At 43.2% G+C, this 26,436-nt stretch overlaps 1 protein-coding gene across 1 annotated transcript in view; it reads left to right on the top strand.

Moving 5' to 3' along the window:
• Window positions 1-15,356, top strand: part of RECK (reversion inducing cysteine rich protein with kazal motifs) — a 64,409-nt gene extending 49,053 nt beyond the window's left edge. Inside the window, exons 14-21 of the mRNA XM_054584664.1 lie at window positions 1,116-1,307; window positions 2,860-2,982; window positions 5,013-5,184; window positions 9,016-9,208; window positions 10,429-10,639; window positions 11,886-11,959; window positions 12,793-12,948; window positions 13,867-15,356. Of these exons, the coding sequence (XP_054440639.1) occupies window positions 1,116-1,307; window positions 2,860-2,982; window positions 5,013-5,184; window positions 9,016-9,208; window positions 10,429-10,639; window positions 11,886-11,959; window positions 12,793-12,948; window positions 13,867-14,088 (1,343 nt within the window). The 3' untranslated portion in view covers window positions 14,089-15,356. The remainder of the gene's footprint in view (window positions 1-1,115; window positions 1,308-2,859; window positions 2,983-5,012; window positions 5,185-9,015; window positions 9,209-10,428; window positions 10,640-11,885; window positions 11,960-12,792; window positions 12,949-13,866) is intronic.
• Window positions 15,357-26,436: the final 11,080 nt, after the last annotated feature.

The following is a 26,436-nucleotide window of genomic DNA, read 5'->3' as shown; positions in this document are numbered from 1 at the left end:
ACAAAGACAAGTGTAATTTTCAATAGTCATTTAGATTATAAACTAATATTGATCCTAACCCACACTCTCATAAGTTATAGGGTTCTTGACAACAAAAGAAAAAAGAGGCTCAGTGGATTGGGCACTGGCCTGTGAACTAAAGGATCACCAGTTCAATTCCCAGTCAGGGCACATGCCTGGGTTGCCGGACAGGTCCCCAGTAGGGGGTGCACAAGATGCAACCACACATAGATGTTTCTTTCCCTCTCTTTCTCCCTCCCTTCCTTTCTCTAAAAATAAATAAATAATAAAAAATTAAGAAGAAAAAGAGAACTTTGGGCCAGCTTTTTCTGCTTTCTTTCATGTTGTAATGTTTGAGAATATATATATGCTTATTGTTTGTGTTTTTCTTCCTTTCTATTTTACTATACAGAGAAATGACATTCTCAGTGGGATGTGTAATCACTCCATAAATTTAATGTTGTGCTGAAATGCATACAGTTTGTTTTCCATTTGAAAATGTTTTATTTATAACACTAGAATCAACATTTTAAATGTGTGTAAAATAAAAGGAACAAAAGATTAAATAAGCATGATGTCTCAAAGGATCATCTAGGATGTAATATTTGTGTAATACCATAATATCAGCTATAGAGTTGTAACAGTCTTGGTAAAATTGGAAATTAATGCATTTTCCTTAAGCCCAGTTAAGTATTCAATTTTTTTTTTAATTTAAGGTATGTTTATATTCCATCACTAAAAGTTTTCTGATCAAGATTATTCTAAAAATACTCTCAGTTTTTATAGTCTATTTTAACAATATTTGTGTTTTAAAATACCTTTGATAAGCCCCCCAAAATAAAAAAACTGCTTACCTTGTAGCATTTTTGTACAGAACTATAGCTAACTTTGGCAAATAGGTCCTTAATCACCACTGTCTCACAGAATGTGGAATTACTGATTGAGAGGATATGTTTTTGGCCAGTGAACCTGAACAATCACTTACTTTGGTGAAAATTCTCTTAGGAAATCTCTAGTAGCCACAGAGTACCTGTAAGACTTATGTGAAATGTATCTAATGCAAAATAATACAATAGAACAGTACCATCTCTCTCAGCTAATTTTTGTTTTTACAGGTTGCAAATTGGGAGAAGCCTCCGATTTCATCGTCCGTCAAGGGACACTAATCCAGGTGCCATCGTCTGCGGGTTCGGAAGTTGGTTGTTATAAAATTTGCTCATGTGGACATAGTGGACTCCTAGAAAACTGCATGGAGATGCACTGCATAGACCTTCAGAAGTCTTGTATTGTTGGAGGAAAAAGAAAAAGTGAGTTTTGAATCATTTATTTGTTTTTTGTTTTTAATTTGAGATTAGTTAACTTCGTAGGAAGAACACTAAATGGATTCTCACCAGAGAGTAAAGTATACAAATCAGATACTCTAGAGCAGCATTTTTCAAACTATACAAAGGACAGTAGGACTTCTAAGGAGCTCTCTTAAAAGCTTCCTCAGGAAGGGACTAATAGCTAATAATACAAAATTAACACTTATTGAACCCGTAACTGCATGCCATGCCGATTCTAAGTTGTGTGTGTGATATCTTATTTGAAGGAAGAGTACTCTTGGCCTGCAGATCTCTGCTCTAGAGCAAGTCAGGTATTCATTTCTTCATCCGTGTTCTACTTCGCTAAAATGTCACTGGGGCACTTTGTATCACAGAAATTACCTGAGGATTAACAAATTTACTCCTTCCATAAACCTTCCCAGATTAATGCCTGTTCTGTACAAAAGAACATACTCGTGCCTTGTGTAGCTGAAACTGAGATGAGGGATTGAGGTCTGCTTCTGTGATAAGAGGGGAGGGAATTGGAGCCACAAAAAGTAACGGACCAAATGCTCTTCAAGAAGCTAGTTACTCCTGCCAGGTGCTGGGAGAACCTGTGATCCCGGGTGGCATCAGGACTGGTCCTGGAGAGATGAGAGAAATTCCAGAAGGAAGGGAGGAACATTTGAGGCAGAAAGGCAGCCAGAAACATTCTCAGAGAATAGGGTGCAGTCTGGTGAGACCAGCACACTAGGAATTTGGGGAGATATGGTGGAGGATAATATAAAAATAGAAGTGGAGGGGGCAAAAAAAAAAGGACTTTATGTATAAAAAATTGTGTATGTATTCTTGCATGTTTACACTTCAGTCACCTTCAAAGTACTCTCTGTTTGATGCAATACACCTATGGAGACATTTCTTCCACTGCTCAAAACAGTTTTTGAACTCATTGATTTTGATGACTTTTAGTACTTCTGCTGTTTTTTTGTTTCACCTCTTCTATATCGGCAAAGATTTCCCTTTGAGGACTTTTTTCATCCAGGAAACACAAAAAAAGTCACTCGGCAAGATGGGGTAAATAGTGAGAGTCGGGGCACAGGGGTCATGCTGCTTTTGGTCAGAAACTGCTGAACACGTAACTAGGTGTTAGCAGGTGTGCTGGTAATTCACCCATCATGAAATGGACAAACTCTTTGAGAGAGTCTTCAGAAAAAATTCACCGAAGCCGACCGCAGCCTCTCACGGCAACGCCAGCTGCTGCACTGATACAGATGGGTTCCTAGAACACTCACCTAGTAGGGGAAGCCAGTACTACAAGGGACCCACCCTCCAGGATATAATTCCAGATAATTACAGATTTAACTTCCTAATTTGTATATGTGGAGGTCATTTTTCAAAAACTTTTATTTTAAGCCATACTGGTATGGCTCAGTGGGTTGAGCTTTGTCCTGCAAACCAAAAAAAGAACTTCTATTTTAAAACTTTTTAAACTGTGACATTTTAAATTTATGATCTATTTATTAGTGCATGATATGGAGCATTTTATTTCTCTCAGGTCATGGAACATCCTTTAATATCGACTGCAATGTTTGTTCTTGTTTTGCTGGCAATTTGGTGTGTTCTACCCGCCTGTGTCTCAGTGAGCACAGTTCAGAAGATGACCGTCGCACCTTCACAGGTAAATGTGGTCACTCAGAAGCTGTCCTCAGCAGGCCATCGTCCCTTTGTACCCATTTTTCCTTCAAGGCAGCTTCTCTGGTCTTGCCTTACCTACAAATGTACGCAGTAAAATGAATACATTATCTGTATTTATGAGAACAAGATACTTTCACTCCTCTATGGATTGAGGGTATTAAACTAAATGGTTTCTTAGGGCCCTTCCAGCACTAATATTCTGGAATTCCAAGCAAAAAGAAGAGGGTCAGTGATTGAGATGGTTTTAGTTAAGTGGAATTTTTCTACCAGCTAAAATACTCCATTTACCCCTCCAGTTATGGTCTAAAATGTCCATGTATTTTCTAAGTTTGTTTCTGTTCTAATATTTTTCTCACTACTTTCTTCCTTGACCCACCTTAACCCACTGGTACATATAGGTAGAGACCCCTATAAATTAAGCTATAGATAGGAAAAGTAAAGAATGTTTCATCCAATCTGGTGTATAAAATCTAGAATTTAGATGTGTGAAGTCTGGCTTGGGGGATTTCTGGGAAGTTAAAGGGTAATACCAAAAACAAGACAAAGGGTGAAGGTTGTACACTCCTCACGTAGATTCCTTCTGCATCCATCTCCTTAGGGATTTCTCCAAGGTAACTTGGAAATTATTTTAATTTTTAAGCATAAGAATTTTTCTGAACAACCAGTTAAGAATACTACTTTCTTGACTTGCCTACACTTTCTGCCACTGGTATTATGCTCAGACCAGCTACAGTAAATGAAAAGGCCAGTGAGATGAGACGCTCTTTTCTTGAGATGAAGCTACAGTTGTCAACAACAGCCGCACAGTCGACTTGTATCTGTTGGTCTCTGCTTTTTCCCAGATCTGAAATACTGTTGGTTCTGGGTAAAGTGGAACCAAGTAGATGTTCTTGCCTTATTTCAGCAGCAACTTGATTTTTCTTTCCCTGGAGCGGGATAGAGGAGAACAGAAAAGGGGTTTACCAACATTGTGTCTCCAGCACACTTGAAATAAAAGGAGATGAGAAATAAGAAGAGAACAGCAAACTGTTGGGGAAAAAGAGGCAAGACGAACTCCACCCGGTCCTCTATCCACCCTAATAAACACCAGCCTTCATTGCTTTGTTTATTGTCCTTTATTTATTATCCTTTATCTGCTCTGCTCTAATGAGGACAATTTGTTCATCTTAGAGAAACCATGAAACTTCTGTGGGGATGAAGAGTGAACTAAGGATTTAGCCGGAAGACTTTTATATACTTATTTGCATACATCTAACTGATTTTAAAAGATGAACTTTATAATTAGCAAGAACCCTTTCCCTGTAGCGTGCAGTCCCCCATGTCTTGGAATAAATTAAGTTAATGACTTTTTAGCTAGCAGACTCCAAGGAGATTTTACTGGGCACAAAGTGCACCTCATTTCTTGGGACCCGATAGTGTCTAAGTCCAAACATGACTCAGAGAGAGACCGGTCATAAAAATTTTTAAGGCACAAAACTCTAATTTCCTGAGTTACCTTGTTCTCCACCTTCCAGCAGGAGATGGAAAGAACCTATGTGAGGAGTTTATAACCTTTGCTACTTTGTCTTGTTTTTGGTACTTCTTGACCCATAATTCTACTTAGCTAAAATCTAAGGTAGGTGCTAGAATTCTAGAAATCCCCTAAGCCAGACTTAAAAAATCTAAATTCTAGATTTTATATGCCAGATCAGGAGGAACATTCTTCACTTTTTCTACCTATAGGTTTGTTTATAAGGGTCTCTACCCATGGCATCAAGATCTGGAGGCCCTCAATTATGGCAAGAGATAGCACAAAGGAAAGGCATTACTCAGACAAATGGTTTTCAGAGCCTTGCTGCCTTTGGAAAAAACACTCAGAGATGGGAGGGATTTTTTTTTTTTTTTTTACTTAATTTTAAATTCTATTTTAACATGAGACCTCCAAATGATTGTTAGTGGTTTGTCTTAATAAGGAAATATCAGGGGAAGGGAAATGTACAAGTACACATCACTGAGGCTGTTTCCTCTCTTCAGGTCTGCCCTGTAACTGTGCAGATCAGTTTGTCCCCGTGTGTGGGCAGAATGGACGCACTTACCCTAGCGCTTGCATTGCTCGCTGTGTGGGCCTCCAGGACCATCAGTTTGAGTTTGGATCGTGCATCTCAAAGGATCCATGTAACCCTAACCCTTGCCCAAAAAACCAGAGGTAAGTCAAGTGGCTCCTCATCTTTCTCAACTGAAGACAAGAACTTACTAAGCATCTGCTGTATTCCAGACAGAGAAAATACAAAAATGAACTAAGAAGGGCTCTGCCCTGAAGAGTTTCAGGTCTAGAAGGAAAGAGCTGCTTAGTAACATGCTGAGTGATCAGGGGCCTGGGAGTGGAGCAGTCGGTGCAGCCTTGGGGAGGCCTGGAAAAGTCTCTAGATTCAGCAAGGGTGTCCAGCCCACGGGCCGCACGCAGTCCAGGATGGCTATGAATGCAGCCCAACACAAAATGGTAAATTGACTTAAAACTTTTTTTTTTTGCTCATCAGTTTTCGTTAGTGTTTTTGTATTTAAGGTGTGGCCCAGGAGAACTCTGTGTCTTCCAGTGTGGCCCAGAGACGCCAAAACTTTGGACACCCCTGCCTAGAGCATGTGGTATTTGGCTGGAAAGATGAGTAGGACATTGCAGGCAAGTTTACAGTGGAGTAAGATGGTGTTGATGGTAAAGGCAGAGACAACAAAGCTCTTTTTTTTTTTTAAGCTGCACCAAAGGCATATCCTAGCTTTATTAAAGGGCCCACGCTGCAGAGTTCCATCAGTTTAACAATAATTTTAAAAAATCAAAAATGGAAAACACGGCAGGGAAGAGGCCCCAAAGGAGGGGCCGAAGGAGCCCTGCTCATGGCACCAGGCCTGGTCACAGGGCCCCTTGGTATTGCTGTTGCTACGAGGTCAGGGAGCAGCGATAGTTCTGTGGGGGCCCCATTCCCCTGGATTTAGGACCCTTACTCCTTCTGGCGTGTGCCCAGCTTCCGCATGCCCTGGATCTCGTCCAGCAGACCAAAGATGAAGGCCTCAGTGAGTTTCTAACAGTCAACCAGCAGCTCCTTGACCCTGGCAGCCCAGGTATCATCACTCTCCAAGTCTAGGAGTTCATCCACATCAGTCTCCAGCTCTGGGATCTCCCCTTCCCTGCAGTCTTAGAGCCTTGATTTTTCTTTCCCTGGAGTGCGGAGGAGAGCAGAATAGGGGTTTACCAATGTTGTGTCTCCAGCGCATTGGAAATAAAAGGAGATCAGAGATAAGAAATGAACATCAGACTGATGGGGAAAGAGAGGCAAGACAGACTTCAGGATCTGCTTCTCCAGGTTGAGGCGCTTGCATAATTCCTTGTGGTCGTACACCGTGACCTTCCCTTGGTGCCTCACTGGGCCCTTGTTGTCTGCTCATCTGTGCTGCCCGGCCTTCACCTGCAACAACAGGGGGCCCTGGGCCACCAGTGTCCCACTGGGGAGCCTGGCTGCCAATGCTGCGCCCCCTGGCAGGGCCATTCTCTGCATTGGTGGCCTCTGGGGCAACATGTGTGTGTCCTGCCCCTCCCTGCACCACCACCTACTGGACGCCTGCATTCTGGCTGTGGCCATGGGCTGTGCCCCAGGCGGCTCCAGGGACTTAGGACTCTGCCACCTAGTGACTCCACCAGCTCCTACAGCCTCCTAGTCCTCCTCTGTTGCTTCTGCATCAGGCCAGCAGATGAGAGGAGGGAAGCGATGGAGGTCACTCCTGAGAAGCTTTTTTGGGCCAGGTTTAAAAGTGGCATTCACCTCAACCTCCAGCCACATTTGACTGTCTAGAACTTAGGCATTTGGTCACAACTGCCTGCCGGGGACACTAGGGAATGTAATCCAGATGTGTGCCCAGGACGAAAATGAAATGAATCTGATGAACATCTAGCTAATCTACCACAATGCTTAACCTACCACATATTAAGTGAATATAAATTAAATTAAAACTGCCATTGTATACCATTTTCCATCTACTAGATTGGCAAAGATAAAAAGTTTAACATAATATAGGGAAACAGGCGCTCCCCTACAAGAGGGGGTTAGAGAGAGGGTTGGTACATCTTCTGTGGAGGACAATTTGGCCAAATCTACCAAAATTTTAAAGGCACATACTCTTTGAGTCAGCATATATAAATGCTTATACTTATATAAAATCTCAAAAAGAATAAATAAGGAATTGGTAATGGTGGTTGCTGCTGGTGAAGGGAGGGAACTTGGTAACTGGGGACACAAAAGTAGGAGAGAGACTTATTTTTCACTACATGCATTTTGTACTTTTTTCAGTTTCACCATGGGCTTGTATATTGTCTGTTCAAAAAATAACCATTTGGAAAATAAAAAGTATTCATTCATAAAGCATGTAGTGATGTTACCAGGCATGTTTCTAAATAGTTGGTTACAATAGCAAGCAAGACACAGTTCCTGCCCTGATCGTGTTTACTTTAATTTACCCCCAGGTTCTCAACTTTTCCTATTGATCCTCTTATTTCTGCATACTCAAATTGAAAAGTTTTTCCTTCTAAAATTACCAAGTTTCACCCCAGCTGGTGTGGTTCAGTGGTGTGAGTGCTGGCCTGCAAACCAAGAAGTTGCAGGTCCAATTCCCAGTCACATGCCGGGGTCGTGGGCATGGGAGGGGAACCTGATCAGTCTCTCTCTCTCACATCATTGTTTCTCTCCCTCTCTTTCTCCCTCCCTTCTCCTCTTTCTAAAAATAAATAAATAGAATCTTTGAAAAAATAAATACCAAATTTCTCCCAGTAGTCTTGGTTCTCATCCCTTCCATGTTAACAGATAATTAAGTTCTCAATATTTCCATTATTTCTCTTCAAATGTCTTCTTTTCATAAAACTGCATGCATTCTACTTTTAAATCCCATGGCAGGGCAAGCGTACATAGTAGTAGTGATGGTGATGGTCATTTCAGTGCAGGGGGCTCATCCCTAGAAAGAATAGAAGTAATTCCTTTTAAATTAAAATAATGCCGGCTACTGTATTCTTCTTTCATTTTACAGACTAATATTTGTACATACTGTTACTTCAAAGACCCAGTGAAAGCTAAACATTTTAATAGGTCTCATCTTCCTGTAGAAAGTTATAAATATCGCCCTGACTGGTGTGGCTCGGCTGGTTGCACATCATTCCACAAAGTGGAAGGTCACCAGTTCCTATTCCCAGTCAGGGCACATACTAGAGGCAACCGGTCGATGTCCTCCTGTTCCCTCTCTCTAAAAATAAATAAATAAATCTTTTAACAGAAAAGTTATCAATACCCTTTATAGAAATGAGGGAAGCAGAGAAGTCTAAAGAAGAAAATAATCATCATCATCCCTAACCCCTCTGAAGAAGTTCAGGAGTTGAGAATGAAGCAAGGTTGAGATATTTCTAGGCACACCCGTGGGGTGGCATTCTCTCAGCGATTTGCTCTCAGCCAGTGCCAGGTCCTCAACCTTGGAAGCACAGAAACCTGGATTTTTGAGCACATATTATGAAGCCTCCTGTAAATATAGACTCCTACTAGCTACGCTGAAAATTAAGACCCTGAAAATGCTTCATTTATTACTGACTACAGGCTTCCAGCCTCACACCCCAGCCCACTCGATGGCCTCATGTCATGCCATTTCTATGCTGTGCGGCCCTTGCTCCTGCCCTCAGGATCACCTGCCCTTCCCCAGCCCCGCAGAGCCTTGAGCACCACACTTTCGTTCGTGCTGCTTCCTCAGCCGGGCAGACCAGCGCAGCTCTCCTTGTCCTGCAGGCTCCAGCCAGGAGACCGCTCTTCCATGAGCATAGTGTGTGTGATCTTCTCCCTGATAGCCTACTTTGTGTGTGTGCTTGACTCTTCTGTTCTCCCTAAGCTCTTGGGGACAGGAAGTATTTTCAGTTTCTCTGTTGCTTTCTCCTCAGCCTCCCGGGCCTTGTCAGTGCTTTGCCGGCCTCCCCGCAGTCCCTCCTGACTCGCAGTGCTCCATTTGTGTTTTCCAGATGCGTACCCAAACCACAAGTCTGCCTGACGACTTTTGATAAATTTGGATGTAGCCAATATGAGTGTTTGCCACGGCAGCTCACCTGTGACCAGGTCCGCGATCCTGTGTGTGACACCAACCACATGGAGCACAGCAATCTCTGCACTTTGTACCAGAGAGGGAAAAGCCTCCTATACAAAGGCTCATGCCAGGTAGCGTTGTTTAGCTGACAAACCCAAGTACACAGGGTGTAAAATTGGCTTATGGTCTTTTACAGATAGTCAGCAGTAAGACCACTTGAATGTCTCCTATGGATCCTGTCACATCTAGAGAACTCAGTCCTCCACTAAAAAAAAACCATCCAGGACTGGCTTTTTCTCCCAGCTCTGGAGGACTTCCTTGCTAGTGTGTGTACCTTTGCCTATATATTGTACAAGCAAGAAAAGAGTGGCTTCTTACAGGAAAAGAATTTAAAGTCTCACACTCCTGGCATGAATCAGCACCATTTTCACTTCCTGTAGTTCTATGGGCCTTCAGTGGAAAACAAATCAGAAAGAACGCAAGTTAAAACAACCAAGAAAAGAGCTCTTTTCCAAACACTCTTCCAGCTGAAGTCCCCAGCACAGTACTGAAAAGTAATCAAAAACTTCTCTAAGACGTCTGTTTCCATCAGTTTATCTCTTGGCCTTTTAAGGTTGTGGAATCTGTATTCATGTTTCGAAAATGACCTCAAAGACAACCCCACTGAGGCTTCCCACACACGCCGCGCATCTGTGTGCTGGCCTCTCCTCCGGGGAATCCCGTCTTTGGGCCCAGCAGCCCCTGCCCACAACCAGCTCACCCTGATGTGATTGCTTCTCATTTCCTGCCTTCATTGTCAGAAAACCCCTTCTTCAGTTCATCTCCCTGGGCTTGTTTTTTCTCAGAGCTTGTGTTCCAGTGGCACTGATACCTGCTACATTGAGGTCCCAATGTTCTCTTCCTATTTATTCCCTCTTCCTGGCTACAACTGTTCTCTCACATATTCCTTACCTACCGATGGATCTAGAGTCTCTCTCTGCCCCACTGATCTGTCCGCCCTTCCTTCTCCTTAACCCTTATTCAGTGTGAAATGATAAAGTCTCCATATTGGCATGAAGATTGATCTTGTTCAAGCAGGCACTTCTGGAATAATAAAAGTCCGAGGGAGGGGGAATTTTACCTCACATTGGTTCACAAGAGTGAGGACCAAGTCCCAAAAAGGCTGAGAACAGTAATCTCCTCAGTTCATTTTGGGACGAGTCCTGTCGCCCCCCCACCACCATGTTTAGCCCACCTCAGGAGCTTAATTAAGAGAGTCTCCAGAATTTATACCTGTGTCTTTTTTCCTTCCTGAAAATAGGGAGACCTACTATGTACTCTTGGTTAGGAAATGTGATTTATTTGCCCTCAGTCCTTCTGCAGAACCACGGAGCCCGTCTGTGGGCACAATGGGGAGACCTACAGCAGCGTATGTGCTGCCTACTCAGATCGTGTGGCGGTCGATTACTATGGGCCCTGCCAGGCCGTCGGGGTCCTCTCAGAGTACAGTTCTGTCACAGAGTGTGCTGCTGTGAAGTGTCCTTCGCTCTCAGCGACTGAGTGCAAGCCCATCGTCCCACCCGGTAGGCTGGCAGTGTGTGGCAGCGTGAGGCAGCGTGTGGCAGCGTGTGGCAGCGTGTGGCAGCGTGTGTTGGGGGAGGGGGCGGGTGGATCGGAAGGCTTGCTTATCTGCCTCCAGAGAGTGAGTCACTGAGGAGAACAGAGTTAACTAGTTTATTGAAATTTTTCAAGACGTCTCAAGCTGTTGCTGATAAGATGCATAACTCTGGGATGACCTTAAAAAGCTGTGGCTTACCTTAGATACCATCTGGCCTAATGTTTTTAAAGCAAACTTTTTTAAAGCAAAATCTTATACCAAACACCAATATATAAATAGATAAAGCAATATTTAATTACTAAAATTATGATCATTTCAAATGCGTAATGTGCACTTTAAAAATGTTACCACAAAGTTAATGGATAAAGAATTAGTAATTAATGAATGAATAATTAAAGTAATTTTGATGAACACAAACATCTGAAATTGAGAGAAACAGAAGATAATTGTTGTCTTATATTGGCCTTAGAATCCAATTGTTTTAGTTGCATATAATTGAGAAAGTCTTATTAGAAGGACTATTATGAGTAGTAACAGTTTTTAACAGCTTATGTTACAGGCTCTTACTCTTCATTTAAACAGAGGAGGCAGAAGAGGCTTTACTAACCCCAAGACTGCACTGAGCAGTCTGGAGTCTACCAAGTTCATTCCTCCATCTGTGAATTCATCCACTGTTTATTGAGCTGCCACTACGTGCCAACACTCTCCTATGCACTAGGGCCACAGCACTGAGCAAAAGAAAGCCCCTTTCCTTCTGGAGACCCTATTCTGATATTTAGTTTTGTTTTATAACATTTTTAAATAATTTTTAAAATTAGAGTTAAACATGCAAGGAATCCCTGAAACTCCTGCCCCGTTGTTTCGCAGGTAGAAGGCAAAAGCCAGGAGAGCATTTACCCAGGATCACCCAGTGAGCGCTGAGGCAGGGCAGGTCTAGGCTTCGCGTCTCTTGAAAGGCCAGCTCTCTCTGTGCTGCCTTGCACCTCGGCTGCCTCACCCTGAGGGGTGCTGAAGATGAAAGCAGGGATGAAGGAAAGATTTGGGTCAATGTGCAGATTGAAAAACCCCAGGTTAGGCAGGGCACATATCTAAAGTGCATGCATTGGGACAGCCAGTTATGACTAATAGCACAAAATGAAGGGTGGGTCACCAACCATTTTACATTCTTGTTTCTAATTCTGAAAACACATGACATGGTTTCTCTTATACAGGTGCTTGTTGCCCGTTATGTGCTGGGATGTTAAGAGTTTTATTTGACAAAGAAAAACTGGATACTATTGCCAAGGTAAATTTTTCTATATACTAGGTGCTGTTGAAACCTTATTGATAAACCTGTCAGTAATCCGACAGAGTAGAATGTGTTGTCCCATTCATAGATGAAGAAACTAATTTGCAGAGAAGCAGCTTGCGTGAGGCCATACAGCTTATAACCAGTAGAACTAGGGTTTGAGCCTAGGCTACCTGGCTCCCGATCCTGTGCTCCTTTCCTCCACACCCTGGCTGTGTGGTGACCTTGCTCCATACATCATAGCCTGAGCCTTTCTAGAAAAGTTCCCCTCCTGGCACAGTAGGCAGAGTTCGGGCTGGAGGCAAAATCAGGCAGCCGGAGACTGGTAGGTGCCCAGGTGGTTTCAGGGTTACCTGCCCTCAAATAGTCCCATTCCTCTGTGAGCTGCTTTCAGAGCCAGCCGGCGACCTGTGCGAGTTTCACCTCTTCTTTTTCTGTGTTGTCGCTTTTACTGCTCCCTGTTGTGGGACGGAGCTCCAGGCACGTAACAGCCAACACCTGGCACTACCTCAAAAATTATCCTCATTTTGATTAAAGCACCTATGTTTTTACAGAAAGACTAATTATTTCCCTGTGACATCCAACTCAGAACAGTCACTAAAAAGCACTTCTGGTGAGAGTGGATTTTTTCCTGGCTACAAAGCTCCATGTCAGGCAAAACCCATTGGAATGGACTTTATGGAGATTTAGAATTCAGCTGGCAGGACCCTCACTTAGGGGTTCCTTGGTCAAAAGAGCCTCCTTGGCTTAGGCAAGGTAGTAAGGCAGCTGAGGCAGTAATAAGCAATTCTTTTTTTCTGGCGAATCTTTTTCTCTTTTTCTCTTTCTAGGTAACGAACAAAAAGCCAATAACGGTTCTGGAAATACTTGAGAAAATCCGCATGCATGTGTCTGTTCCACAGTGTGATGTATTTGGATACTTCAGCATTGAATCAGAAATTGTGATCCTGATCATTCCTGTCGATCATTATCCAAAAGCTTTGCAGGTGCGGCTCAGCATACGTTTGCAGCCATCTTGTCAACATTAAGTTTGGTGGACTTGGGACGGTGGAAACAAACCGGGATGGGGAGGAGCAGGTGGTGAGGAAATGGAGGCATTGGGCAGGGCAGGGCAGGGGGGAGAAGCAAGGTGGTCTCCGAGGGGCCGAGCTACCCTCGCTGAGCACTTTGCCAGGTGGCTGAGGCCAGGTACACATTTGACAGCAGAATGCTCAGCAGTCGGGGGCGGGAGAGGCTGAGATGCCCTGACTCGAAGTGCAGAGGTGGAATGCAGCTGCTCATCGTGCAGACAGGGCAGCTGGGGCCAGGGTGGGAAGGGAGTGACAAAGGTCACACAGTGATGAAGCAGAAGGGAATTCTGTCTCCTGAGGGCTGTGCTCCCACTGCGGGGGGAGGATCCCACTGCAGCTGGTCTTGGGGACCCCCATGTTTCTTCCTCACAATCTCGAGGTTCGCCTCACTCAAGCAGGCCTAAGTTTCAGCATCAAAATAGGGCTCAGGCAAAGGGGATGAATACACACAGCGATGAATACGAAAATACAAACTTGCCATTGTTAGAAAGTTCATTAAGTCTAATTACTCTCCTCCTGATATGTAAATAGACATCGAAAGTCCGTTCCCTGTGACTGCATTTAACTATATAAAGCTAATGTCTGAATGTAGATAAGCAGTGAAAGGGTCGTGGAAAAAGAGAGGGCAGCGGATTGTTTCCTTTCTGATTTCATTTCCATTGATGCTGTTATCATTCATGTAATAAACTAAGACTATCATTAGATGTTACTTTATCTAAGGAAAGGACAAAGTGAAAGCATATTCCTTGTGTCAGAATATATATGGAATTTGACTTGACCTTCTCCCGGGTTCTGTGTTTTTATATTAAAAAGAATCTGATTTTCCTCTCCTAGATTGAGGCCTGCAATAAAGAAGCAGAGAAGATCGAATCTCTTATCAACTCCGACAGCCCTACTCTGGCGTCCCACGTCCCTCTCTCTGCCCTCATCATTTCCCAGGTCCAGGTCTCCAGCAGTGTGCCGTCGGCCGGCAGCAGGGCCAGACCTCCCTGCCATGCCTGCCTCTTCCTCCTCGGCCTGGGCCTCACCTTGCACGCGATCTGGACATGTAACTGACTGCCCATGGAAAGTGCCAAATGTTCCTCAGTCTCATTTTCTACCTTGTGAAAGACATGCAGGACTTCTGGTTTGTAGTTGAAGAGTGGCCAAGTAAAAGCACTTGTCACCTGTTCACCACACAGTATTTTTTTTTTAATCTGCCAATATTAGTAGGGTTTTTGTTTTGTTTTTATAAATGGAAAAATATATTCTTCCAAATACTAATGCAAAGAGGATGTTTCCTGCTGGTGGATCACTGCCTTCCAATTTACATTTTGCTCATTAGATGGGTCCCTCACTCTAAAACATATTCAGTAACACTGATAAATGGTCACTTTTTTGAAAGCTAACTCACTATACTATGGGCTTTGTATCACAGAAAAGTCATTTCAGAGTTCCTATAAGTATTAAGGAGCCCTTAATGTTTGTGTGTTTGTTTACAGATAATCACGTACTCTATCTAGAAACTAGGGGTCACAGTAAAGAGCCACTGCCATTAAAGTATGAAATAGAGACAAAGCATTGTTGGAATTATCATGTGGATCATCTGGCAAATTTAACTTACAGAAATTTAATTCAAGAACCCATCTATTGTGATAAAAGCGGGCTATCTAAGTGTCATTCACACGATATACTGTACGTGATGATCCCAGTGGTTACAAACGTGTCTGTGACTTTTGTGAAAGGGAGAAGTTATACTACATCAAAGCATCTTGCATTATGCATCTTTATATTACCCAGATGTGTGTTCTTCGGTAGCTCTCCGAGTTAAATTCAGAGTTTGCAAACATCAGTCTTTAAACCAATTGCTGCTACTTAAATAATTGCCAAAAAGTGAAATGATTAGTAGTTCATGTACATACTACATGATTTTTCTATTTTATTATGAAGAAGGTGAATAGCCATATTTGTAAAGTGACAATCATGTGTGTTAACCTAGTACCTTCCGTTTATGAAGACATATTTGCTTTCTGTGACATGCACAATGTAGATAAGTGTTCCGTCTGCTTTCTTTTCTGATATAGAATTATAAAGAATTATGGTTTATATATTTAAAAATGTCAATCTAAGTATTAAACTGTTTGCATGTTGTCTAAGAAATTGAATACTTTGAATGTGTTTCACAGTTTGAGATAAGCTATTCAGTGTAATACTTCTTGTTTGTATGCACCTAAACTTAGATTTTACATGAAGTATTTTTTCAGTATTATATGTACCCTCTGATATATATAAAGATATGCTTATGCCAAAATGTTGTTTAAAAGTGGGCACTTAGGCTTTCAGAATATCTCAGTGCCAATGTAGCATGTTTGCTGCAATTGTTTTTTCTATATAAACGTCTTCAATGCAATATACTGGAAAGCTATTTTAATAAAAATAATTTTTATATGGTTATGTGTACTTGCAGGCAATGTGCACATTTAAAATGAAACCACTGCTCACTCCTGGGTGAGCTGTGTCCTTTGCCCTGGAATTCTGGGAGTGTCTTTATGCCAAGCCAAGGGCCCTGGGAAAGCAGGGCCGCAGGAAGAGAGCTGGTCGGGTGTGAGCAGAGGGCAGGCAGCGGCAGGGCGTCATGTACAAAGACCACAAAAGCTTCAGAACCAGGAACAGACCAGGCAGTTCTAGTCCCCGCTGCCTTGCCGGATGTTCCCACTCCAGGTACGCCCTGGGGCAGCGGGAACATGGGACTGTGGAGTTAGAGGGTCTGCTGATCAAGGCCTGAGAGGCTCTTCCGTGCAGCTGAGACTAAGGCCCCAAAACCTTAGTGGCCGACAACAGCAGAGGCTCGTCTCTTGCTCCCATCACACAGCCATTGTGGGTCAGCTGCACTTCTCCCCTACATATGCGTCACTTCAGGACCCATTCCAGTGTCCTCACAAAGGGGAGGGAAGAAACACAGGACCACAACTGGCCCTTAGGTCTCTCCTCAGAAATGAGTGACACTCATTTCTGCCCATGTCCTAGTGGCCTGAGCAAACCACGTGGCTGCTCCTGAGTTCAGAAGATAGGGATGTACACTCTTCTGGGGTGTTTGTGTGTTGGGGGGAGGGAGGTGGAGGGAAAGAGCTGGAGGAGGGACTGAGTATTTTAAACAATAATACAGTATGAAGTCCTTTCTCATCAGGAGAGGACAACAGCCAGGGCTGATTAAATTTTCCACTAGAAAAGCAGTAGAAGTTTCATGGTCTAGGAAGGAAATAAGAGACATGAGAGAGATGCTTGGGTTTTGAGGATTAGGTAGGTCAAGGGAGAGAAAGGTCTAGAGGTTGGCCCTGCTCTGAAGACCCAACCATGAGAACTCTCAGGATGGTTATGGGCAACGCAAGCCCAGGTCAGTTCACGGAAACGATGCTCCACACTTACCAGCGGCTGAGGTGAGCACACCATGCTGCCCGGGGTCAGATTGTTGGGGCTTCCCTACATCAGAGCAAGATGGAGACTTTAAAGATGTTCATTAGGACATCTTTAATACAAGCTGTGGGGTGTTCATTTCTAGTAAAAAAAAATAAAAAGGGGGGAGGAGATGTCAACTAAGAGCTCCTGAGGGGCATTGCCTTCAGTTACCATTTGCCTGTACAAGACGGGGAGGGTCGTCTAATTGCACAGACAGTGTGCCAGGGGCGGCGTGCGGGGGAGGAAAATCTTATAAGAAGACAGAAGGCTTCTTAGGGTTTCATTTGAGCTGAGCCTGATAGAAACGGGGTCTCTGCCAGATGGCTTTGAGGAGAGGCATTTTGAGCAGAGGGTCCAGCCTAAGATAAGGCACAGAGGTAGGAGAGTGTGGGTACCCAGGGGTAGAACATGGAGCTGGCCCATCAGGAAGGGGTGGCAAGGGGATGTATAAGGCTGATGAGACGTGCTGGCCTTAAATGCTGGGCCAGACTGGCATCTGAAGCCTCTGCCCTTGCCCTCCCAGTGATACTGGCTGAACTGGAGAGCCCTGGTGTGCACAGAGGGGTGTGTGTGTCAAAATGTCTTTATCAGGCTGTGCTTCGTTTCCCTCTGTCCTGTGAACATCCTGGACTCTACTGAGGAAACATTAACAGAGCCAGGCTGGGTGGGTGCCAGGCTTCCCCTGCGCCTGGTCCGCTCCCAGGGGCTTAGCCTGGGTCTGTTTCAGTTCCACTGTGGGAAGAAAGTTACACCCACCAGCAACACTAATGGCCTTGACGCAAAATCCATAGAAAACATTTTCTCCTTCATTTGATTTAATTAGTGGTTTTCCTTCAGCCCCATGCTTGTGGGAGTCAAACTTACACACTCCCAGAGAGGGCGCTCTATTTCTTGGGGGACCAGAAGCCCCTCTCCCAGAGCCTTCCGCCCCTCTCTCAGGTGCCGAGGGGGCTTGAGAGGAGGGAAAGGGAAAGCAGAGGGATCACTCCTAGGGAAGTTTCTTCCCCTAATCCAACGTTCTGGGAGCTGGGGGGTTGGGTTCCACTTTGTCCCTCGAGGGAAAGCGGCCCAGCGAGTCAAGGCAAAGCCAACGCCTGAAACCAGGTCTGGACTTCCCTTGGCACAAGGCAACGGGGCAGGATTAGCGCTTCTCAGGGACAGAGGCAGCCTTGCAGGAAAGCCCCACGAAGGAGGACACGGAGTAGGCTGAGGGGAAGAGGTTCAACCGACTGGCCAGGCAGGCTTGCTGTGTGGGGTCTGACTGTCAGCAGAACTGAGAAGCAAAAGGAATCATGAAAGTGACACAGCTCTCCAGCACTTTCTGTGTTTACACAGTGCTCTCACTGGCCCAGAGCAAAATGGTACACAGAGAGAACAAATACAAAGTCTAAGGTTCAGTAGGTAGGTCCTCAGGAAGTTAGGCCGCGGTGGGTAAGGGTGAGGGTAGGGCAGGAAGCCCTCACACCAGGAAGCTTGTCACACCCTTGTCACAACTCCACCCCCTTTCATTTCTCCAAAAATGTATTGTTTTCTCATTATAAAAATAACGTGCATTCCCCAAATTATCCGGAAATATAAACAAACAAACTAACATACAAAATCACCCACAGTGCACCTCCTTTCCCTGACTCTACCACGGAGTACAGAATCCTTCCAGAGCCTTCTCTGTACATACACCTTTCTGTATCTAATTGGGGAAGAGTACCCTCCTCTGTTTGCATGAGGGAAAATGTACCCATCCCCTGTGAGAAGTCCAAAAGCATGGTTTCATATTTGGGATGGCATCTGCTGGTTGGCACTTCCCTGCCTAATGGTTCGCAGGTGGAAGCCCGACCTTGCCCAGAACCCCATGAGGTAAGCAGATGAAGCACCACCTCACCTGTCTCCCCAAGACCAGCCTCCCCCTGCATTCTGCTGGAGATGTGAGTGGTTGCTTTCTGAATGGTCAGGTAAGCGTTTATGTTGGTCAGGGCCCAGCAGAAAAATAGGTGGGCCACCCAAAGGATAATTTGAGGAAGGCTTAATAAAAGGACTAAGTACACAGGTGTGAGCAGGTGTGAGAGACCACAGGGAGCATGCCAGGCAGGAGCTCTAACATGGGGCGCCAGCTCCCCTAAGCCCAAAGTGGCCAGGTCGTCTCCAGAACTCAAGGAGAGACGCTGCAGGGAGCAGGCATGTCCTCCCTTCCTGCCTGTGTCTCCTCCCGTTGCAGAACCCGGTCGGAAACCTGAGGACAAGGGAGCCTGTTGCAGTAACAATGCAGGTCAGCCTTCTGGGCAGAGAGCAGGGCAGAGAGTCAGTTTAAGGAAAGAAGTGGAGGAAAAAGAAGATACCAGCACAGCAGACCAAGGCAATGCCAAGTAAGCGAGCCATGTGCCAATCATTCCAGCGCCCTGCCCAAGATGGGCTAGGCCCCTTGGTTTCAACTTTCGGAGGTGTTCCACTGAACGCTGCTTCCTTCCTGACCTCACTCAGCCTCCTTAGATCCATCTCTCCCAGCCATTCTTCAGGCCTATATTTTCCAGAATCTCCCCACGGCTCCCTGAGCAAACCTAGAAAAGGAGTCCAGGCCCTCCTCCTCTTGTTGGGTCACACCAACTGGGCCCTCAGGCTGTCCTGCTTTGGGCTAGAGGAGAACTACAGGCTGCCCTGGCTGAGGCTATGGCGGAAACCTCTTCTGCCCAGGCTTTGTCGGCTTTGGAGTCGGGGACCAGGCCCTGGCCCGAGAGTGGGGAAGGCGGGCGCAGTGGATCCAGCACACCTTTCCCATCAGCACGGAGCCGCTCAATGTAATGAGGAGCAGCGCCCTCATTACAGGGAGGGTTCATTTTCTTAAAGCAGCCCAGGCTGTCACACATGAGGAAGGGATGTAATTGTCATAGTAGAATAAATTTGGTTACATATCTAGGAAAATAAGTCTATACTTGATTGCATTTAAAATGGGTTGTTGTTGTTGCTATTGTCAATATTTCCCCAATGATATATTCTAACTGGTTATCGATGCTACGTGATTTTTTTAAAGTCACCTTTTCTTGGACTTGGCTATCATTTAAAAAAAAAACCTTTATGTCAATTTAATGCATTTTCTTAGGCTATTCCAGGGAGGAGTCATAATGAAAACTATGCTCCTTCTTTTCTAATATTTATACTCCTTACCTCTTTGTTTTGTCCTGGTATTGGCCAAAACTCCCAAAACAAGGTTGAATAACAGTGGTGATAGCAAGAAACCTTGTTACGCTCGATTTTAGTGGGAATGTCCCATTGTTTAACTGCTAGGCAGGACATGTTTCAGTATGACATGTTGTATGTTTGTTTCAGGAAGCTTCTTTTTATTCTGTTAAGGGAAAGTAAAAAAAAGAAAATTTTAACACAGTAATGGACCCTGAATGTATCAAAGATGTTTTCAGCATTCATTTACATATTTTTCTTTATAAGTTGTGAACATATTTCTTAATATTAAGCTATCCCTACACTCTTGAAATAAATTTTATTTGGCTATGATATATTATTTGATTAATGCACAGCTAGATTCAATTTGCTGATATTTTACTTAGGATTTTGATATTTATTTTCATAAATGAGGTTGCCCTATGTTTTCTTGTATTTGCTATATTTTTCAGGTTTTAGAATCAGGATCATTCCAGCTTCGTGAAATGAATAAGGGAGGTTTTCTATGCTTTAGAGCGATGATTTTCAACCTTTTCATGTCATGGCACATAAGCTAACTACAAAAATTCTGCAGTGCACAAAAAAATATGTTTTTTCCCAATCTGATTAAGAAAATAGGTTTAATTTTGATTCATTCACACTAGATAGCTATTGTTGTGCTGGCTGTTGTCATTTTTTTAAACTGACAGTCAAAGGGAAAAGAGGTCAGTGCCCCTGACTCAACAGTCAGGTGTTGCATGTTTTTAAAATTCTTGCTGCACCATCAGTGGAAAATTGCTGCTATAGAACATGTAAATGGCACCAGAATCATCTGTCTCTCAAGGTTTGATAGAATTCGTCTGCAAACCTGGCTGGGTCCAGCTATATTTAGGTAAGAATTGATATTGAATATTTTTCTTTTTTTTAATATTTTTCTTTTTTTTTTTTGGCTATATTCGTTAATTTAGATTTTTTTTCTCACCTTAAATAACTCACCTTAGTAATTTGTATTTTCCTAGAAAATTGCCAAGGTCAGAAAAACTACTAATGGAGAATTGTCAATATTTTTCTGAACACTTCTAAGAAGAGATTACACCCCCTTTTTTGTTACTAATGTGATACATTTGCATTTCCTCTCCTTTTCCATATTTTTAAGATTTGATTTCATAGAGATTTATCTCCTTAATATGTCTTCCAGCCCTCAGCTGTATTTTTCCATTCTTTTCCTTTTTCTAACGTATAATTTTCAGTTTTAACCTATAGTAATTTCTTTAGTCAGTTAATTTTTAAACACTGTATTATGGGAAATTTCAAATCTACAAACAGTTTTAAAGTTAAAGAAAATCCATGTACTCACCCTCTAGATTCTAAATGAACATTTTGCTGTGTTTACTTTATCATTTTTATTCATCTCTCCTTCTGTCCATCCACCTTATTTTATGTGTGTTTCAAAGTAACTTGAATCCATTTTTATGCATTTCAAAATAAGTGGCAAACATCAATACATTTCACTCCTAAACACTTTAGCATTTATTCATTAACTAGAGTTCAATCTTCGTGATTCTTTATTTTAAATTAATTATTGTAATTTGTCTAGTTCCTTTAGGCCAACACTTAGTTTATTTTTCTCTTTTTAAATAAGTATAATAACATTTAAGATATATTGACTATCAATCATGTTTCGGGCCATTTTAGAGTTATTTTTTTTAAAAACCAAAGATCAAGGGAGAGTCTTCTCCTTCTAGGCTCCAAATTAGGTAGTAGATTATTTTTATTATAAGTCAGTAAATGTAAGATTCAGAATTCTAAGGTACATGTCTTAGTTTGGCTTGCTATAACAAAATACCATAGACCAGGTGGCTTATAAATAACGAAAATTTATTTCTCACAGTTCTTGAGCCTGGAAGTCTGAGATCAGGGTGCCAGCATGCTCAGGTTCAGGCGAGGGCCACCTTCTGGGTTGCAGGCTGCCGAACTCTGGTTGAGTCCTCACCTGGTGGAAGGGGAGAAGGCGCTCTCTGGGGTCTCTTTATAAGGACATTGCTCCCATTTAAGAGGGCTCCACTCTCAACACTTAATCATCTCTCGAAGGCTCCTCATCCAAATACCATCACACTGGGGATTAAGTTGCAACATATGAATTTACCGGAACACAGACATTTAATTGATAGCAATACAGATACCAATAGGAAGGAAGTTTTCTTTTTTTAAAAAAAGATTTTATTTATTTTTAGAGAGGGAAAGGGAGGGAGAGAAACATCAATGTGTGGTTGCCTCTTGAACGCCCCCTACTGGGGACCTGGCCTGCAACCCAGGCACGTGCCCTGACTGGGGTCAAACCTGTGACCCTTTGATTTGCAGGCCGGCAATCAATCCACTGAGCCACACCAGCCAAGGAAGGAATTTTCATTAAAGTCCTTTATTTTCAAATCAAGGAAGTATTAAGTAATAATAAGTCATTCTCCTCAGCCCTTTGATGGTGAAGCTGCTCTCCTTCCCAGCTTCTAAGCTCTAGGAAGAAAGAAAAGCCCCGCCTCTTAGGAACTGGGGACACTAATAGGCTCATCAACAGTTTAGCTTCACGGGCGGGTGGGCAGCGTGACCCAGTGGTGAGTCCTCTCCCCTCAAGCTTCCTACTTTCCTCTTCCTTGTCTGGGATTGACAGTGCTATCCTCTAACTACAGCTTTTCTTTCTCATTTGGAGCTCTGGTGGATGAACTTGATCTCTATGCTAACAGGAATACTATACTACAAAGCAGCAAAATGTGAAATCTACCAAACACTCCATGCTCCGTTATATCCTACACCTATGGTCTCACAGGACTAGGACAGCCTAAGCCTGCGCATCATGCCCACTGGAAGAATTGTCATGTGACAAATGGCATGTGACTAAGAAGGTTCCTGGACCACTGCTCAAGACTGTCCAAGGATTTCTTTCATATAAGCATGCTATCAAGTGTTTTAAACAAATTATCTCATGCAATTCTCACAATCTCTCTATGAAACAAATAGTATTATTAACACTGTTTACAATTGATACAACTAAGGCTTAAGGAGATTTTATAATTTCGCCAAGGTCACAGGGCTGGTAGATAGCAGAGCAGGAATAGTTTGAACCCAGGTCTAACTGAAAGTTTATGTTTATATTTATTATGTAGTATATTTGCCTCTAAGTACAGCTTTGGCTTTATTCCATGTATCTTCCAACAGCAATAATAAAGAAAACATAATTTGGTAAAATAAGGAGACTTTTCTGCCAAGGTCTTTCTTTCCCCTGGTTTTCTAGTTTCCATGGCCTTCCATTCATTGAGTTATCACGATGAATTTTTTATTCTAAAAACCTGCAGATTAAGAGCCTTATAGCATAGTTTGTACCTTAAACTATACTTCGGGGGAAGAAGTCATAATGATGGAAGAGCTTAGACACTAAGAAGGTCTGAATCATGGAGTATAGAACATCCCAGGGAAACATGTAAGACAGAAATAAAATCCCCCCTCTGAAAAAGGAGGGATGGTGGACATTTGCTGAGTTTTGGCTGCTCAGCATGGGGAGAATCTCTGTTTGAGGATGGAAGATCTTGCACATAACTGTGGACATCGAAGCCATGCCGGTGCTCCTCTGTTCTCTTCCTGAAGCTTGTGTGAAGGCATGTGACCCAGGCTCAGCCGAACAGGTGCTCTTGTCAAAGCATCTGAATCTGGAATTGACCAGAGGTGTAGTGGGGGTCGAGAAAGATTCTAGAATGCTCGAATATGTATCCCCAAGAGATTAAAATAGATGTGGCCAAGTTTCCTTCAATGCACAAGTTTAAGTTTCCTACCATTGACAGAATTTTGCTTTGATCTATTCAGAGAAACAAAGGTACTTTTTTACATATATAAATTGTGACTGAGAAATACTACATAGACAAAAATGCATGACATTTAAAGAGGACTTTTTAAATGCCATCTCAATTTAACCTAAACATCTTTTTTAAAAAATCCTCTAAGATAGGTATTACTATCTTCATCTCAAGCTCTTTCAGAATCAGTTGGTGGGCAGCAGAGCCAGAACTTGGACTTGGGCCACATAACTTCAGGCCCACATCCCATGCTCTTAAATGAGAATTCTAATGGTCAGTTTATCTCGGATTATCTGTTTTGATTTTACCTTCATTTATAGTGTTGATTCATGAACACTGGACTCAGCAACAGCACTGTAACTCATGCCCGAACAAAGCTTACCTAGCACGCACATTCTCCCTGTCAGGCACACCACAGGCTTCCTGCACTTAGGAACACGGAACAGTACCTCCACACTTCACTTGGGGGCCATTTTCGATAGTAAAATCAATACCAAAATGCAAAAAGCGTGACACTAAATAGACTCTAACCAGGCCATTTGTTTACGGTATGAGAGCCGAAGCAAGAAGAGTGTCTCCTTTTCAACCTCACCTGGGAACTTGGACAACCCAAGTTTTTCACTGCTCTGCACACATCCTCAAATGATGTCAAAGCATTGAAAATATTGATTTTAGGGTTATGAGGAAATCTTAGTGAGCAGGCAAATTCATAAATACAGAATCCACAAATAATGAGGGTTCACTGTATTGCTAAACCTCTAGAAGTCATAAGTTACCAATATTATAAATGATAAAGGGACACCACCATACATCATACAGACTATAAAAGGATAACAAAATATTATCAACAACTTTATGCCTATAAAGTCTACCAGTAGACAAATGAAATGGATTAATTCCTTTTAAGAAGCACGCTACCAAAGCTCATTCAAGAAGAAATAATCTAAATGGTTCCATGTCTATTAATAAAGCTGAATTTATTATTTAAAACCTTCCATTCCCCCCCCCCAAAAAAACACTTCCATGCATAGATAGCTTCATTCGTAATTTGTAACACGTATTTAAGGAAGGAATAATACTAATTCTGTACAAACTTCCAGAAAATAAAAAAACCCACTTCAACTTCTTTTGTAAGGCCAGCATTGCCCCGATCCCTAAATCTGAAAAAGACATTATAAGAATAGAAAACTAAATAAAGAGCAACATCCCCAAAAACATAACAAAGAGATTAAAGAAGATATAAATAAATAGAAAGATGCACCATGCTTATCGATCAAGCTCAGTATTATGAAGAGATTAGTTCTCCCTAGGTTTATCTATGCTTTTTGTTTATTTTTTTTACAGTAACTGACAAGCTGATTCTAAAACTTATATGGAAATGCAAAGCATCTAAAATGGATAAAACAGAAAAGAAAGGAAAAAGACTAAACAAATTTACCTGATTTCAAGATTTATATAAAGCTACAGTAATCTAGACAGGGTGGTGTTAGTGTAAAAACACATATATAGATCAATGGAGTGGAATAGAAAGCCACATGTATCTGGCAAATTGGGAAATAATTATCTTTTCCAGAAATGGTACTGGAGCAATTGGATATTCATACATCCAAGAGAGGGAGAAAGAGAGGACTTCCAATCAAGATGGTGGCATAGATCAACATGGCACTCGCCTCCTCCTACAACCACATCAAAATTACAACTAAACTAGAGAACAACCATCATGCAGAATCTCCCAAAACTGAGCTGAATGGAAGTCCTACAACTATAAAATTAAAGAAGAAACCACATCAAAACTGGTAGAAAGAATGGAGACATGGAATGAATTGGTCTTACACCCACACATAGCAGATAAAAATCAGGAGGGATATCTCCAATGTGGAGGACCCCTCCGAGGAGCACGGGATTCCAGACCCACACAAGGACTCCCTTCCCAGGGTTCCAGTGCCAGAAAGAGAAGTCCCCATAACTTCTGGCTATAAAACCCAGCAGGGATTGAGGCTGAGGAAGATGGAAATTTCCAGAGTCCCAGGGAGTTCAAAAGGGCCCTCGCCCGGACTTACTCAGACTCTGCACTCCAGCATGAGGGCAGCAGCATGAAAGGCACTAGAGACATATGGGGAGGAACTAAAGTATCTGGCATCAGGGCAGAGGCTGGAGGGGCATCCTCCTCCCAGACAGAAGTGCTGCCAGAGATCACTGTTGTCTTGCTGAGCCCTCCCCCACAGACCCTGCAGGTAGGCACCATATCTGAGACTCCATCCACCTGGCTCACACGGTTGCTCCCCCCACCCCCAGCCCATGATTCCTTGAGTTCCTACCCCACCCAACCTTTGGACCTAAGCTGTTTCTAGTGTCTTTTCCATATGAATAGCTTGTCTTGGCTCAGGCTTCAGATTTTCATAAATTTTCTCAAGTAAGTAGGATCTGGCCTCAGTGAGCCCCATACCTCTCCTCTTGCTAAGTGGCCCCAGGTCTGGTACAAGCAGCAGCTGGCCTTACTTCAAAGGTTGGCCTCACCTGGGTACTTTTAAGCCCAGTCTAAGTAGCAGCCATGTGCAGATCATTTTGTAGCTTATGCCAGGTGGCCCTGTACAGGACACAGGTGGTGGCTGACCTTGGCCTGTACCTCCTAGGAGGCCCCAGAGCCAGTGCCCCTAGTGGACAGCTTCAGGCCACACTGAAGTACCACCACCCAACCACCTCCACAAGATACACATTCAAAGGGAAGAGAGCAAGTACCAGAGCTCTGCTGAAGGAAGTCCTGCTCTGCGGAGTGGGCCTCTGCACAGCTGACCCTCCAAGGAGGTCGGAGGTTGGTGGTCAGTGGTCACAGTGAGTTCCTGCGGCTGATCAGCCTGGGTAAATCCCTCCCATTAACATGCCAACAACAATCAAGGCTCAACTACAAGAGGAGGGTGTATACTTGGGTGCACCTTGAGTACCCAGCTTAGGTGATAGGGGAGGTTGTGCCACTGAACCC

This window comes from Pteronotus mesoamericanus, unplaced genomic scaffold (assembly GCF_021234165.1).
Source record: "Pteronotus mesoamericanus isolate MK-2021 breed Mesoamerican mustached bat unplaced genomic scaffold, CSHL_Meso_final contig_78, whole genome shotgun sequence".
Taxonomy (NCBI): Eukaryota; Metazoa; Chordata; class Mammalia; order Chiroptera; family Mormoopidae; genus Pteronotus; species Pteronotus mesoamericanus.
Note: the sequence above shows the minus strand (reverse complement) of the source record. Positions and strands in the feature narration are given on the sequence as shown.